The 16768-nt window shown below is 43.5% G+C and overlaps 1 protein-coding gene across 6 annotated transcripts in view; it reads left to right on the top strand.

The window, feature by feature from the left end:
- Positions 1–7602, top strand: part of KCNIP1 (potassium voltage-gated channel interacting protein 1) — a 770055-nt gene extending 762453 nt beyond the window's left edge. For all 6 annotated transcript variants that reach the window (XM_043520984.1, XM_037907416.2, XM_027833636.3 and 3 more), the window contains one exon: positions 3096–7602. In XM_043520984.1, the coding sequence (XP_043376919.1) occupies positions 3096–3143 (48 nt within the window). In that variant the 3' untranslated portion in view covers positions 3144–7602. The remainder of the gene's footprint in view (positions 1–3095) is intronic.
- Positions 7603–16768: the final 9166 nt, after the last annotated feature.

The following is a 16768-nucleotide window of genomic DNA, read 5'->3' on the forward strand; positions in this document are numbered from 1 at the left end:
TGTAACAACTCAGGAAAGGGAGCTGGGTGTCAGTGAAGACAACTCTGTTAAATCCTGTGTTCAGTGTCAACTGTGGTCAAAATCCCTAAAATGATGTTAGGATGCATAAGGAATGGGATAGAGAATAATACCAAAACTGAAGTCTTTTATATAAATCAACGTGCAGCCTCCCCTGGAATCCTGTGCGCTGTATGGGTCACCTCATCTCAAAAAGGACATTTCAGCATTGCAGAAGGTTCAGAAAAGAGCAGCAAGAATGGTCATAAGCCTGCAAAAACTCTCCATGCAGAGAGATTGAAAGGATTGGGGTTGCTTACCTTAAAAAGGGGACAAATAAGAGAGGGCACAATAAAGGTGTATAAAATAATGAGTGGTCTAGAGAAGATAGGTTGGGAGCTTCTGTTGTCCCTGATTCATAAGATATGATCAAGGGACATTAAAATAAATTAAAAGGTGGGAAATTCAAAACCAATAAAAGGAAATGCATTTTCACACAACTTGTAATTAAATTGTGGAACTTAATGCCACAGGAAGTCATTGACACCAGGAATTTAATAAGATTCAAAAGGGGATTAGATATTTATATGGATATCAAGAATATTCAGAGTTGTTATAATCAGTGATAATAGAAATTTCGGCAGGGCTATCAAGCTTTGTACTTCAAACTTTAAACCCATCTCTAACTATTAGAGGTCTGGATGAGACGTATGGGGTAGGGAGGGAGACAGGTTATCCCAGATTATATGCCTGTTTGTGGCATCCCAAATTATATACACCTTCCTATGAATCATATGGTTCTATCCTCTGTTGGAGACTGGATGGACTAGATCCTGAACTAGGTGGACCTTAGGCTTGATCCAGTCTGGCAATGCATATGTTCCTATCATAGGCTCTGTTTTTGGGAATTCGAGCAGTGGTTGCCCTAAAAACAGGGGCCCTGATTCTCCACTGAATTGTACCTGTGTAAACATTTATACCTGTGCAAAGTGAGGGCACATTGCTACCAGATCAGACTGCACAGGTGTAAATGATGGATAAAAATTGGAACAAAAATGTTTGGCATCTGCTGAACCTTTAGATGTTGGGTTTTGAAGACTGTCACCCCTTGCACACCTGATTTGGAAGTACTGTAAATGGAAAAGTGATAAGCTACCATCCTCTGGTTGGATGACACTGAATGACTGCTCTCTCCGGCTGTGCTTAGCCAGTGAAGATGCATGCATGGATGTTTGCTGGTGAGAGATCAGATGTGGGAAACAAAGTTAGCATTTACATGGGACTAAAGGAACTGCTTATTCTAGGCCAGATTCAATAGGAATTCTTTTCTGCAGATGCAAAGGATTGTGCTGCAGAGACCATGTGGAATTTGTATTGAGTTTCTCCCGTGTTCATTAACAGTGGGTGATTTCTCTAGGTTTTATATTGCAAAATCTGTATAGGCATGAATGATTCCATCGGTGTTTGTGACTGTGTACATTGCAGCAATTGCACAACCTCAGGCATCATATCATTCAAAGAGGAAAGATGATCTTGTGGGTAAATCACTGAACTGGGATTTGGGAGATCAGCACTGAATTCCCACCTCTGCCACAGATTCCCTGTGTGACTGTGGGCAAGTCATTTAATTGGAGTATGTCTGTTCCCCATCTGTAAAATGAGGAAGATATTTCCTTCCAGCCACCCTGTGTGGGTGTTGCCTGTTCAGATTTTAGGCTCTTTGAGGCAGGGACTGTCTTCTACTTTGTGTCTCTACAGCACCTCTCACACTGAGACCCTGATCTTGGTGTGTCTAGGCGTTACACAGCTATAACATCAGTAATTCAACTTGCATAGTGTTAGAACTGTTTTTAATTTAACAGCAAAATATTATTTTCTTTTTTCAAAATATACAGCCTCTATTTGTAAATCTGGCCTAATCTGAAAGAACAAATTGAGATCATGCCTTCTAAAGGCAGAAGAGAGAAAATTAGAGACCTCTGCTTTACCATGCAATTCAACTGAAGACTAAATATATGTCACATTACCATTGACTAGTAAAACCTGCTTCCCTTGTCTAAACATTGATAATATCTGACAGTATAATAGTATTTGACTTAACTGTGGTAGGGTGCAGGGGCTCTTCCTTGGTCCATGGAGAACAAGGGATCAACCTCAGTTCAGCTCCTGCCTCCTTCCCCTTGCCCAGGCATTCAAGGAAAGGACTTGGGGATGAGTTGACAGAGAAAGGAGTGTGTTTGAGAAGCAAAAATTCCTCTGTTGCTGAAGAGGGGAAAGAGGGAAGGGGCTGAGTCTGCTCTGCTACCTCCTCACAGACCTTTCCCTGGGTCGTTGATAAATGGCTGCCAACCAAGGCTAAGATCACTGGTATCTTGCACTGCAGCTCAGCTAGTTCACAATGCATCATAGATCAGACCAAAGTCACGGATTTAAAGAGACAGGTGGGTGGAAATATAAAGCTCTATCATTTGACTCAGCTTTGGGCATATCAGACATCAAGCTCTATAGTAAATTTGCCTCATGAGAAACTTTTTAAATCAGTTTTTCCCCAGGTATAACCCTAATTTTGTCATTTGGATTCAGGAGGTGGAAATCAATGGCATTTGAGATTTCATGTATTTCAATTAGAAAGTAGCTGCATTTTAGTGGTGGATCAAGTAAACCCTGGGTACAGTTTGCACATCAGTTTAAGGCCTATGACTTCAATTGGACAGTTAGTCAATGGGGCTCCATGCAGGCTGCAAAGTCTGCCCACACGGAGCTAAGAACAGGCCCCACTTCAGTAAAGGACTGAAACATGTGCTTCAGTCTCTCGTTATTCAGCAACGAATTTAAACCTGTGTTTAACTTCAAGCATATGCATAAGTCGTACAGAGACACACTGCATGCTGCCTAATGAGCCCAAGTGCTGTGCTGAATCCAGGTCTAAGCTTGTAAACATTGAATCAGGCTCACCTAGGATGCTACAAAAATGTAGCCACCACATCCTGCAGCAATAAATATTTGGTACTGGCTGTGCTGCAAAGTGCCATAGAAAGCTTTAAGAACACAGCTTTTCAATACCACTCTTAAGTGTATGTTTTTCTCATTGCTTCCAGGATGACAATATTATGAGGTCCTTACAGCTCTTTGAGAATGTGATGTAACATCATCTGGAATGCAGCATAGGAACCAGAGACTTTGTACGTAATGAAAACCTTCTTTCTGGATGAAGGCTTTTTACAACTCTGCTATGTTGCGTGAACAAGGATTGTGTAAGGCATCTCCAACCAAGCTTCGTTTCCGAATGCAACAAACTCCCATCTCTCCTCCCCAAGAGATACTGACTGGAAGTTATTTCATTTTGGAAGCATGCTAATATTTTAATAAAACCTGATGAGTGAGACCTGCTGCTTAAAGTTAATGAATAATATACAACCTTCTGTTTGCTAGTCACAAGTTCTGCTGCTTTTAATCTATCAAACTTGATTACATCTGGTAGCACCATATCAAGAGCTTGCTAAGCCATTTATTGTGAGTGGAAGCTCAGTCCATTCCATCATAGAACAACATGTTTTATAAATGTCCTCTTTATTTTGCTTTGGCAGAAACCTAACCTACCAGGACATCTCTGTTTAGATTTTGAAAACTAACACCAGATTTATTTACTATATTAAATGGAGGGTCCAATTCATTTAAAAACCATATATCCCACTTTACTCAACATTCCTGATTTTTCTCTTACGTAAACTGATGTTACTCTATTGAATTTCATGGAGTTGCTTCTAATATACACTAGCCAGAGGAGCATCAAGCCGATATACATTAGAGGAGAAGAATATACTTTTCCATATACAATTTCTACATTACAGAATGAATCCCATTGAGTAACATTGAGTTCCTGTGTGACAAGATGATTTTAACAGGCTGGAACTGTGGGGGGCATGCTTTTACCATTAAATGCCCACCAGTTTTCCCAGCCACAAAGTGGGCCTCTAGTATACAGTATGCATCTCCCACCTGAACAGCTACAATGGACCATGGTCCTTTCTGTATGGTTTGGAACACCCTTAATAAATACATCATTTGTAGTTTTACATTGTTTTAAAGCAAGGTATTTCCCAATGTTTGGATTTATTTGAACTTTTAAATTTTTCTTCTGAGACCCCTCTTGGCTGTGAGAGTAAGGGAATATGTTTGGCCAAATGTAGAGAGGCAAATTAGATCTTAGTACTCAACAGTCCAGAATAAGGCCCTGATCAAGTAACTGTCTCCACACAGGTTCACAGAGGGCACTGGGAAGGCTGATTGCACTTGTACAGCAGAAAGCAGTTGTGACAGGCAGGCAGCTAAAGGCAGAGGAACCAAGAAGGAAAAAGAGAACAACCTAACATAGTCCAGGATTGCCATATGCCTACCATATAGGAAACACCTATATTTTTATTAGAGACTATATTACAAATATACTGTCAGCACTGAAATTATATTTTAAATATTAGGTAAATGGAAACTTTTCCATATATTTTGCATATTATAAATCACTTGTTTCTATAGCCCTATATTTTATAAAACCTATTGATCCACAGACATATTGCTGATGTAGACATAGATCTGATTGATACCTGTGCGATGCTGTGCTTGCACCACCACTGAGGATGCTCCTGTAACACGTCCTGGCACAGGCTTACACAGGCGTTGGGCTTGACTCATGTGAGTAGCCCCACTGAAGTCAGCAGTGCTATTCAAGTGAGGAAAGTTTTAGTGCAGGCAGGACTGGAGCCTTACTCTGCTTTTCTGGCTACCTCACACCAAACACCACCAATGAGTTTGTTCCTACAAAAGATGTAGGACATGGCAACTCCCACCAGTGTGCTGTGCCTTGCAAAGGGGTGAGATGCTGTGAGGGTAGCACAGTCCAGTTGTACTATGTCTCCTCCATCTAGCTATTATCTTGATGAATAAGTATGTAGTAAATCAAAGGTGGAATAAATCAGAAATTGTATCCTATTGCCTCTTCATTTTCCTTGCAATCCCACCTTAGGTACAGAAGCTTAGATTTAATACAAGCAGGGCCGGCCCACAACATTTTGGCATCTGAGGCAGAGAGCTCAAATGACACTCCCATACCCCCTTGCTTGGGCCAAAACTTTGAAACTCTGGGTCCTAGTGGCACCCCTCACCCCCACACCCTGGCACCTGAGGCGGCCGCCTCAGTTCGCCTCATGGTAAGGCCAGCTCTGAATACAAGGCCAATTTATTTACACATAGTGCAACTACAAGTTTTCAATCCGAATTATTAATTTCATTTTAAGAGAAAACAGCCAAATAAAAAAAGGAAAAAAGTGACTTAAAGTGACAGGCAGTGTGTATTTTCTGTAACATGCTGTATCAACTCTGCTCACAAAATGGCAGTTGCAGCTTGTGGACTCCTAGAAATGTAAAGGTGTAGTACACAAAATAAGATTACTAGAGAGACAAGGTGGGTGAGGTAATATCTTTTATTGGACCAACTTCTGTTGGTGAGAGAGACAAGTTTACACAGAGCTCTCCTTTATTTCAGCCTCACTCACCTTGCCTCTAATATTCTGGGACCAACGCAGCTACAACAAACTGCATACAAAAATACGATTATTTATGAAAGTTGTCAGTTACATACACCCAAAGTGTTTGTGTTTGTGTGAGGAATGGGAGATGTCACAAGGGCCACAGACTGGGGAAAAAGTCTAAATCAAGCCAGCTCACAAAGAGGGGGTGCATTTTAGGCACTGTCTTATCATAATCTTAGACCAGTAGCTTTGATAACCACCCACTGTTTTCAGACCACTATAAGCACAGTACCTGAGGCCACACCCCAGTACCTAAGGCCAAATTAATTTTTTGGGTAACACTATTGACTTCAGTAGAATTATATCAGTGATGAGTTCGGCCCCTGATGTTTTTCTTGGTATAAACTTTCAGAACTGCTGTATTGATAATGCAGGTTACCTTCTTGTTAGCTGGAGACAAAACTGTAGTGAGTTAGTTTGTTAATCCATGTACGGAGTCACTGCTGTACTAGGGTGCACTATTGTCCAGACTGTTCTAATGTTTTTAAGTACCTTCTTCTGAGTTTGGCCTCCATTCAGCAACACACACAACCTTAAGCACATGACAGGTCCCATTGGCTTCCACTGGGATCATTCATGATTGCACGTTCCTGAATTAAGGCCTGAGTTAGTGGCAATGCTGCTTTAGCTTCTCTTTTTGGGAGCCAAAGGCCCTGGTTCTGTTACTGCCATTAACCATGGATTCTGTATGTGTAGGGTGGCCACAGAACATCATGGCCCTAATTGTGCTCCTGCTGAAGTCAATGGTAAAACTCACTTTGATTTTAGTGGTGCAGGATTGGGCCCTATGACAGCATGATAGTGTTTCCACCCTGGGTTGATACTTCAGTTCCAGTTACAGTTACTGATACCTAAAATAGCAGGATTAGCACATCTGACAGCTGTATCTTCACGTATACTATAGAAAGTATCAGAAGTCATTCCCCCTTACTGAACAGTTCTAGTTGTAAATTCAAATGGTGACAGAGTAACTTTCTTTAAGAACCCATGTATTGTCCATTGTATCTTGTATCTCATCCCACAATTTATCTGGCAATGTCTCATCCATAGGCTGGTATGCATCGATGCACAGTAAGCCTTCTCTTTATGAACTGTGTGCAAAGCACGCATGGATGAAAAAGAGCCAGTAACTGTGAGAGACTTTTATTCTGCTTGGAAATGTCTTTTGGTTTTAAATTCTCTATGAATGTTAGTTTGTAAACTTGCAAACCCTCCCATGATTCATAAATGGGGTCTGCAGTATTTATGGCAAATACTTACTACTACAGCTTATTAAATAAAACATACTGTGAAAGTCTGATCTCATCCCATCATGAAACCTACTACCAGTATTTGGAAGGCAGTTATTGTGCTGGCTTCTCAGCTGCAGTTAGAATATCCATCAGTGCTATCAGCTGTACACGTTTTCTCAAAATTGTGAATGTTTAAATAATGGCCAGATGATTTGTCTGACTGAATTCATTAGTTAATCTACATAACCATGCCAGCAGTTTTAAAGCACATAACATGCATATTAGGCAACAAATCTATTGAAAATAAGAATGTCAATAATGATGCAACAAATGTAATGTGTCTGCTACTTTTGATGTTAGTTTTCCTGTTACTTTGAAAGCATTGCAATGTTGTGAGTAATCATGAATAATGTGACCCATGATGATACTGATATCCTATGAGAAATGGCAACGTTCAGATGCTCTAGGCCGAATATTGGCATCCCTGGATTGTGACACATGCTGAACAACAAACCACCATTGTGTCAGCCTAAGAACTCTGTCGATGTGCGTGCAGCAGTGTAACTTTTTTCTTCATCGTGGAAGGACCATGATGGACTTAAGGAAGTTTGGGCAAATAATATAAATTGTGCTAACTGAAGCCATTTTACCGGAGCAGCAATGCATTGCTTCACAAATGCTATTATCCAATGGCAATTTGTATGATATTTTGTTGAACAGTTTTAAAGATTTTGAGTTTAATAATAAAAATAAAAGATGTACAGAAGGGAGTCTTTTTTGTAGCCTGGGGGTGCTCAGGTCTTGAAGGGACACTGTCGGGTTAAAAATCCTGGACCAGATTTTTTTTAAAGACGGGCCCCTGTTCCAAACACACATACCTGTGTATGTGCCAAGTGGTATTGCTGAACCAGCACTGTGAGCATAACATTTACCTACACATGGGTTATGTGCATGTCTAACTTAGGGATGAATCAGTGTATGGGTGCAGGGGCATGCAGCTAACTCTGAAATTCTTCTCCCCAAATATAGATACTAATCAATGCCTTCACCTGTATCATTCGTAATACCTTGGGCTAGTGAAACTGTAAGGCTTATTTCTTGTGACTATTTTGGCTGTTTTCATTGAAATAATGTCAAGAAAATATCTAAACAATCTATTTCTTGGGCTAAAAAGAAGACCTATCCATGTCCCTTTAGCCACAGTCTAAATAGCTATTCTGACACTTAGATAAATGCAGACGACATTTTGCATTATACATATTTGCTAAGCTACATATTGTAGGGCCTGAAATATATACAGACATGCAAAGGAGAAAGCGTTCTCTTGCATACATGCAGAAGTTAGCTGTGTGAAATAGGCTATTGGTCTGATGCCACTTCCAAACGGATCGGTGGCTGCACTACCTTGATTGGCACCCTCCTTTGGCCAATTCTCAGCAGACTAGGCACGCATTGGGTGGACATGAAGAACGCAGTACTCTCTTGTCTGCAATAGGCGGGGTGAGGTACGTTGGCCTGTCACTGTGGAGAAATTTGCACTTATGCTGCCTGCCTTCTACCCGTTCTTGGGTTTAAAAGGGCTTGGGGCTAATCCAGCACTTTTCATTAGCATTGAAGTAACTTTTACCAGGAGGCTGCCTGTAGGAATGACAAGGCACAGTGGAGTTTGCACCATACAGTCACATGCCCATGCTGTTTTTCTCATTTTATTCCTCAGCCCCTCCCACTCAGACCAGAAGATCAGGCTCATTCTGCTGTTTAGCTGCCCCTCCCTGTAGCCAAACTAAAACCACGTTTCCATACACCTCTGCAAAGCATGTTCCCAAGAACTTCTGTATGAAATTGGTGCTGCTGCAAAAGGAGCAATAGCTAGAAGCTGAGGCAGATTTGGTCACGGCGGCAGATGTGAGCAGTTAGCCTTGGAATAAACAGTGGCTTTGCTTAAGTGAGAGACTGGCTTGGCAGTCCACTCTCATATAGTGCAGTCACAGTGAAATCAAAGGGGAGGGGTTTGTATAACAGGAGCAGGCCCAGCCAGGATTTCTGTACACACAATTCCACTTCAAGAAGCAAACAAAAATCATCACCTGCCCTTGTCCTGATCTGTATGTGTAATTCGCAGAGTAGTCTACCATACATTCATCCCCAGACAATGAGTCTGGCAAGGAAAGTGAGAATTAGGCACAGATAGCGAAAAAGAGCAATTGCATCTATATAGACAATCAAATCAAATGTGTTAGTCTGTCTTCAGTAGCTGCGGGAAAAGCATTGTGCAAGACTGTGAAGGAGCCAGGCAGTCCTTGCCAGATGGGTGCAGCCTGGAAGTATGTGGCCTACTTCTTCTAACTGGCCACAACAGCAAAGGAGGAATTACCAAAGCCCCACTTACAGTCATTAGCAGCAGAGCCGATCGCCCCAAATCAGCAGTGATTGAAACTTACCCAAAGGTGGCGGGAAGGCCAAAGCCAGGGGGCTGGATTGCTGGATGTGTCATGAGATAGGCCTGGGTGCTGTTGGAAGCTTGTTGACACCCACTACACCACCTGGAGGTGAGATTGAGGTTCTGCCTGGGAACTGTCCAAAGAGCGTACCTTCGCACTAAAATGGTGGCTCTGTAGATTAGGCACTACTAGAAGGGGGAACTTGAGCTGGGCTGTGAGCTAGTAGGTACAAACAGAGTCTGAGCTCCTAATTCAGCTTCCACCATTGATGCGCTCTGGTAGAAATCCTTGAGCTACATCTGGCCAAAGATCAGACAACCCATGTGCAGGGCTATTTAATCATTGCGCTAAGGGTTTATATGGGGCATCAGTGGTGTGGTTTCACCCTCTGGTACATGAGGCAATTTACTTTACCTTTCTGTACCTCCGATCGCCCTGCTGTGAAATGGGGAAGATAGTGGCAGACACGCAGGGATGGGGGTGAGGGGCTGCATTTCTTTACAAAGTGCAGATGTTACAAAGTGTTATATTAGTAATGATTACATGTGTTGTTGAGGCAAGCATAATAGCTGGAATCTCTACAAAAAATAGAGGATATGTTCTCCCTTTGCTCTCCATATTCAGCAACCAGACCAATCAGAGCCAGAGATAATTCCAGTCAGGAGCCATAGGCCCTAATTCTTCCCTGCATCAGCCATAGGGCCAGTGCAGGCAGAGCAGGGAATTGACTTGCTGCCAGAGTGCTGGAACAATTTTTATGGTGGGGGTGCTGAGAGCCATTGAACCAAACTGTGAAGCCTGTCTATAATGGAAACCACTTCAAGCCAGGGGGTGAGGCAGCATCGTCTAGTTCTAGCACCTATGCTTGCAGCTGCCTGATTCTGGAGATGCTGAGGATCAATCCATCATGCAGCATATGTAAGGGCAGCCTGAAGTTGCACCCCAGCTGAAATAGCTGTAACTGAAGAAAAGAGTCCATGGAGCAACCAACATGAGTGCCTGAGTGCAACTGAGCACTCACAACCCCCATCAGCAAGGGTGACACTGTGATCTTGCTCTTTATGAAGATAACACTGTCCCCTGGAGACCACTGTTATCTTAAATTAACTTATTAATTTAAGTTAATTATTTATTTAGTTATTTCCTCAATTTTAGTCTTTTACCAGTTTCAGTCAGTATCTTATGAGCCTGGTTCTGCACCATTCAGCTTCTTTGCACCACTCTGATGTTGCAAAGCAAAACTAAATCCAGTGGAGCCAGACACATCCTGCCTGGGACGATCCTTGTGTGAACATCATTAGAGACACTAACTAGACTCCTAGGTGACTCAATTACTACGGACAAAGATTTTCAATGGTTCCAACCTGGATTGCTAGTGGAAAGAAAAATGACTCCTTGATATAAATGTTATTAAAAATAATATCAATAAATCCTATCCCTAAAACGAAAACCACTGTAAGCAGAGTCTGAATGAGCTCTCCCTTGACATCTAGTGGTCAGCTGTGGAAAAAGACTTCAGAAGCTAATTCCGGCTGCATGGACACACCCACCCTGCCTACATGCTCAGCATGATGGGATTGCTTGCCCAAATGATCACTTGTAGCTGGTGTTGGATACTCAGTCTCCTTTGTTATTGGGGCAGAAGTATGTGACACTCTCTACCTCAGGGGAACACCCAACGCTCCCATGTTCATCCTTGTAAAATGATTGTGTAGTATCCAATACAAAATTTGTCATGTTGGATGTCTTTGGAATGCTCATGATACACACATAACATTGTTGTTATAGTGATGTTATAGTAATTGTTACAGTAAGGTTATAATTTCATGTATATAGTTATGAGGCTGAAAATGTGTCCTCGTGGAGAGTTTTTGTCTGGGCTTATTTTAAGCCAAGAGCAGAGAGGTACTTCACACCTCATCAGGGCAGGTATGGGACAAACCCAGCCCAGCCTCACAGGAACAAAGAACGCTGGCCTAGGCAGCAACAAAGGATTTCTTAGACTCTCAGTGAGTCACCCACCACATCATTTGGTCAGTTTGGGACTGCGATGAGGTAATGCTCACCTGACTCTGAAGCAGGGTGGTGCGGGAGGACAAAGCCAAGAGGGAAGAAAGGGAGAGACATTTGCCATGCTCGTCCTCTCTCTTCCACCTACATCTACAGACACCACACCAAGTGACTGAAGCTCTGATCAAAAGCGAGAGCCTGGCTGAAGAGCAACCAGACAGCCTGTGGTGAGAAGCATCTAAGTTTGAAAGGGCGTTGAAAGTGTTAAGATCAGCTCAGAATGCGTTTTGCTTTTATTTCATTTGACCAAATCTGACTTGTTATGCTTTGACTTATAATCACTTAAAAATCTATCTTTATAGCTAATAAATCTGTTTGTTTATTCTACCTAAAGCAGTGTGTTTGGTTTGACGCGTGTCAGAAACTCCCTTTGGGAGAACAAGCTTTGTCAATTTAACAAAGTAATTGATATGTACTAACTCATATAAGCTTTCAGTGTCCAGCGGGCATAACTGGACACTGCAAGATGGAGGTTCCTAGCGTTGTATCTGGGACCGGAGATATTGCCTAGTGTCATTCGGTTACAAAAATCCAAGGAGCAGCTTATATGCCAGAGGCTGTGCGTGAACAGCCCAGGAGTGGGGGTTCTCACAGCAAAGCAGGGTAAGACTGGCTCCCAGAGTCAAGGATTGGAGTGACCTAGCAGATCACCGGTCCAGATAACATCCAAGGGGAACGTCACAGAGTAATAAAGGGTTGTTATCCTTCTTGTGTGAACCATGGGCAGCAGAACTGTACCTGGGATATCCCAATGGAGGGACTCCCCCTTAACTGAATGGCACTCGCTAGGCAGGGGACATGGGTTCCAAAGCCCAATGAGTTGCAAGAGGGTGGGGATAGGGATCTGTACCTGGTGGTGTGGGCCCTGTTTAAGGGTCCTAGGCACCATTTATAGATTCATTGATTCGTAGATATTAAGGTCAGAAGGGACCATTATGATCATCTAGTCTGACCTCCTGCACAATGCAGGCCACCGAATCTCACCCACCTACTCCTGGAATAAACCTCTCACCTATGTCTGAGCTATTGAAGTCCTCAAATCATGGTTTAAAGACTTCAAGGTGCAGAGAATCTTCCAGCAAGTGACCCATGCCCCATGCTGCAGCGGAAGGCGAAAAACCCCCAGGGCCTCTTCCAATCTGCCCTGGAGGAAAATTCCTTCCCAACCCCAAATATGGTGATCAGCTGAACCTTGAGCATGTGGGCAAGATTCACCAGCCAGATACCCTTTCTCTCTCCATGGTATAATAAAAGAGCTGATTTAGATTCAATTGAGAGTCTTGTTACATGCTGAAGAGCTGAAATCACTGATACCTAGGTCTAAGTATTAGACCTACTTTGAGACAGTGTCTCTACTGCAAGAGACTTCCCAGTGTGCACCAGCAGTGAGGATCCCCTACTAACAGCTGAAATCACTGCGAGCTGAAATCACAGAGAGTTGTGTTAAGTGGGGGTGGGGCTGAAGACATTTTGGTGTGTGGCCAGCCAGGCGGCTGGCAGAGAGGTGCGGCAAGCGTCCAGCAGGGCAGCTGGCAGAGAAGCGTGGCAAGCGGCCATCAGGGTGGCTGGTGGAGAAAGCCAGAGCAGAGCCCTGCAGAGCGGCGTGCCAATCAGCCATTGGGGCAAGGAGCGAGTGCCCGAGCAGCAGAGTGTGGAAGGTGCCTCCATCCCCGCCCCCACACAGAGGATGGGAGGTGAACTCTGCAGAGCCTCTGAACTCTGGGGCTGCACTGGCCAAGGACAGCAACTGTGAGTGGGGTGCAGAGAAGGGATGGGAATGTTAAAGGGACTTTTGGGTTGCTGGAAAGGGGGACTTGGGGGTGGGTCTTTTGCTCATGGTTTGTTTTTATGAACCCTAGTTGCGGTGTTTTCCCAAATTAATGCTGAGTTACTTCCCTCCTTTTATTAAAAGGTTTTGCTACACTCAGACTCTATGCTTGCGAGAGAGGAAGTATTGCCTCTTCAAGGTGCCCAGGGGGTGGTGTATAATTGTCCCAGGTCACTGAGTGGGGGCTGCAGCCGGTTTTGTGTTGTATTGTTGAAAAGGAACCCCTAGATACTGAACCCCACGCTTGTTGCTGCTGGTTCCACCTGGCAGAAGGGTTACACCACTTAAAACTCTTCTTTAACTGAGGGTTAATCTATAATCAAATTGAAGTCAAAGTCATGTCAAATAAACAAATTAGCAGCAATACTGCAGTTAAGGGCTTGTTTACATGAGGGGTTAAACCAAATTAAGTCAAGTTAAATTGATTTGAAAACACTTGCATACACACAATGCATTCATTATGGCACAAAGACTCCATATTTATAGCAAACTCGGGAATCCTCTTTCCAGAAAGCCAGGATCTTCTCAGAACCCTGATGCTGGCCAGGTGGAAAGCAAGCTCAATTCCTGCTGTGCAGCAAATGAGCCCAATTCCCTGCAAGAAAACCAGGCTGGGATTGTGAAGGCAGATCCTCTCGAGAAACTCTCAGTAGGTAAGTCTGTCCTTACAATTTAAAGTCATCAATTCAGGCAAAGCATGAGATTAACAGAGAAAATCCTTATAAATCCTAAAACAGGAAGTTCCAGGATGTAGCTGCTTGTTTAGTTACAAACCACCAGTGGAGAATTTTTATCCATGGCAGTGGCATCAACTCTTAGGTGGGTAAATATTGTAGGATTGATACCAAATTATTATTTATATCTAGATCACAGTCTCAAAGGCATTGGAGGTTTCCTACTTACATTTCATTCAGTGGTGGCCAATCTATTTCCTTCCCTTGTCACCTCCCACACAGATACAAATATAACTAAAAGAACGACAAGTACCTATGGCAGCTTAGAGACTAACAAATTTATTTGAGCAAAAGCTTTGTGGGCTAAAGCCCACTCATTCCATTTGAACCAGAAATAATTATAAGTTTATACCAAGGCTATATTCTCATATATGTTAATTCTCTCACACTTGGACAATATGGAGCAAACATAATCTCTCCTACACCACCCTCTCCCATCTATCAGTGCAGGGGGCATGGTTGTGGGAGTCCCTGACTGTCAGAATGGCCCCATGGGACTGTTGCTTTCTAATGTAAATTATAGCAGTCTAGATACTACTCTAATTTATGCCGTGGACCAGCCCAGCTGCCAGGATGCTCCATGACCAGGATAAAGGTGTCCAAAAGCTTCTTTTGCCTTCCACCCTCATAGCTGTCCTGACTACTCCTTGGCTGAAGCACTGAAGATCTGTCCCTGGATTACTGGATGCTGGTGAGTTTCTGAGATTTTTTTTTTTACCAGCACCAGCCTTTTGATAATTCTTCCAAGGAACAGGGAACTTGTTTGCAATAAATTCAGCCTTGCTTGACCATCATGAGTAAAATCATTTGACTCTGACTAAATCTTTATTGGCTGCACGTTCTGCTTAGACGGGTCAGTGAAAATGAGCTAGGATAACTAGATTCATAGGCTAGAAGAGACCACCATGATCATCTAGTCTGACCTTTTCCAAAACACCGTTCAAAGAACCTGTGACAAAGTGGAGGGTTTTCTTGATTTGTCTTTGTTTTTTCCAATCGTTTGCATGCAGAGGGGGTGGGACTCAGTTTCCCTGGGTGTTACTGGTTTAACGAGGTGATGGGAGAGGGAGTTTGTTGTTACAGAGGACAGGCAATGGAACGTGGGACCCCAGCCAATGGCCTGGAGAATGGATGCCTCAGCAACTGGTGACCTGGTGACCGGGAGGCCCAGCTCAGGAGTCACAGATGGTTCTGGCCAGTGGGAGGACAATGGGCTGGGAAGAGAGGATCCTGGTGACCTGACCAGCCAGTTCCAGCCAGAGTGGGCCAGAGGATGGAAGAGAGGAGAGGAGGCCCAGGCAATCCTGTTTACCAGGATAGAAAACAATGGACAGAGGCGAGACTTAGTGGAGGTGATATCAGATGCCCAGCTGGGAAGCAGTGGGGCTTGGGACTAGAGAGAGAAAGCAGGCAGAGCCCACCTGGATGCAGGGGAGACTTGGATGTGCTGTGCTGTGGGATGCCAGGCCTGAGGGCCCTGAGAGTTTCCTATGCTGTGTTCAGACGCTCTATACTCCCTCCTGTTTTATGCTGGCTGAGAGTCACTCCGGTCTAGAGAACAGGGTTGCATTATTCCCTCTGGGATGGGAGGACCTGGGGGTCCAGAGCGAGTGGACTCCCTGAGGGGGCCCACGGTGAGAGATGGGCATGCTAAGGCTCAGAAAGGTGCGGTTCCAGGAGGCGGAGGGGCTTAACCCCCGAGAGAGAGTGGACCCCTGAGAAGGGCTGTCACACTGAAGGGAGTTCCCCCCAGGGACTGAACAGGGCCAGGAGTAGGCACGACCTGTGAGTCCATGACAGAACCTCACCCAGTAATTTCTGCATCCAGCCCATAACTACAGCTATAGCATAGCATCTAGAAAGACATCCAGTCCTGATTCACAGACATCAGGTGATGGGTTTCAGAGTAACAGCCATGTTAGTCTGTATTCGCAAAAAGAAAAGGAGTACTTGTGGCACCTTAGAGACTAACCAATTTATTTGAGCATAAGCTTTCGTGAGCTACAGCTCACTTCATCGGATGTATAAAGTGGAAAATACAGTGAGGATGTTTTTATACACACAGACCATGAAAAAATGGGTGTTTATCACTACAAAAGGTTTTCTCTCCTCCCCCACCCCCAAGTGATGGAGAATTCACCATGTCACCAGGTAAGTTGTTCCAATAGTTAATTACACTCACTGTTAAAAATGTGTAGCTTATTTCTCGTCTGAATTTATCTAGTTGCAGCTCTTAGCTATAGGTTTCAGAGTAGCGTGTTAGTCTGTATCCGCAAAAAGAACAGGAGTACTTGTGGCACCTTAGAGACTAACCAATTTAGTAGAGCATAAGCTTTTGTGGGCTATAGCTCACTTCATCGGATGCATAGAATGCGCCATCTTGATTATCACTACAAAAGCTTTTTTCTCCTGATGCTAATAGCTCAATTTAACTAATTAGCCTCTCACAGTTTGTATGGCAACTTCCAACTTATCTGTATGTATATATATATATATCGTCTTACTATATGTTCCATTCTATGCATCCAATGAAGTGGGCTGTAGCCCACGAAAGCTTATGTTCTAATAAATTTGTTAGTCTCTAAGGTGCCACAAGTACTCCTGTACTCTTAACTATAAGCTCTCATTATGCCTCTTTGTGCTAGATTACTTATAGAATCCTAGAATCATAGAAGATTAGGGTTGGAAGGGACCTCAAGAGGTCATCTAGTCCAACCCCCTGCTCAAAGCAGGACCAACCCCAACTAAATCATCCCAGCCAGGGCTTTGTCAAGCCTGACCTTAAAAACCTCTAAGGATGGAGATTCCACCACCTGCCTAGGTAACCCATTCCAGTGCTTCACCACCCTCCTCATGAAATAGTTTTTCCTAATATCCAACC

Source organism: Chelonia mydas, chromosome 8, assembly GCF_015237465.2.
Source record: "Chelonia mydas isolate rCheMyd1 chromosome 8, rCheMyd1.pri.v2, whole genome shotgun sequence".
NCBI classification, from domain to species: domain Eukaryota; kingdom Metazoa; phylum Chordata; order Testudines; family Cheloniidae; genus Chelonia; species Chelonia mydas.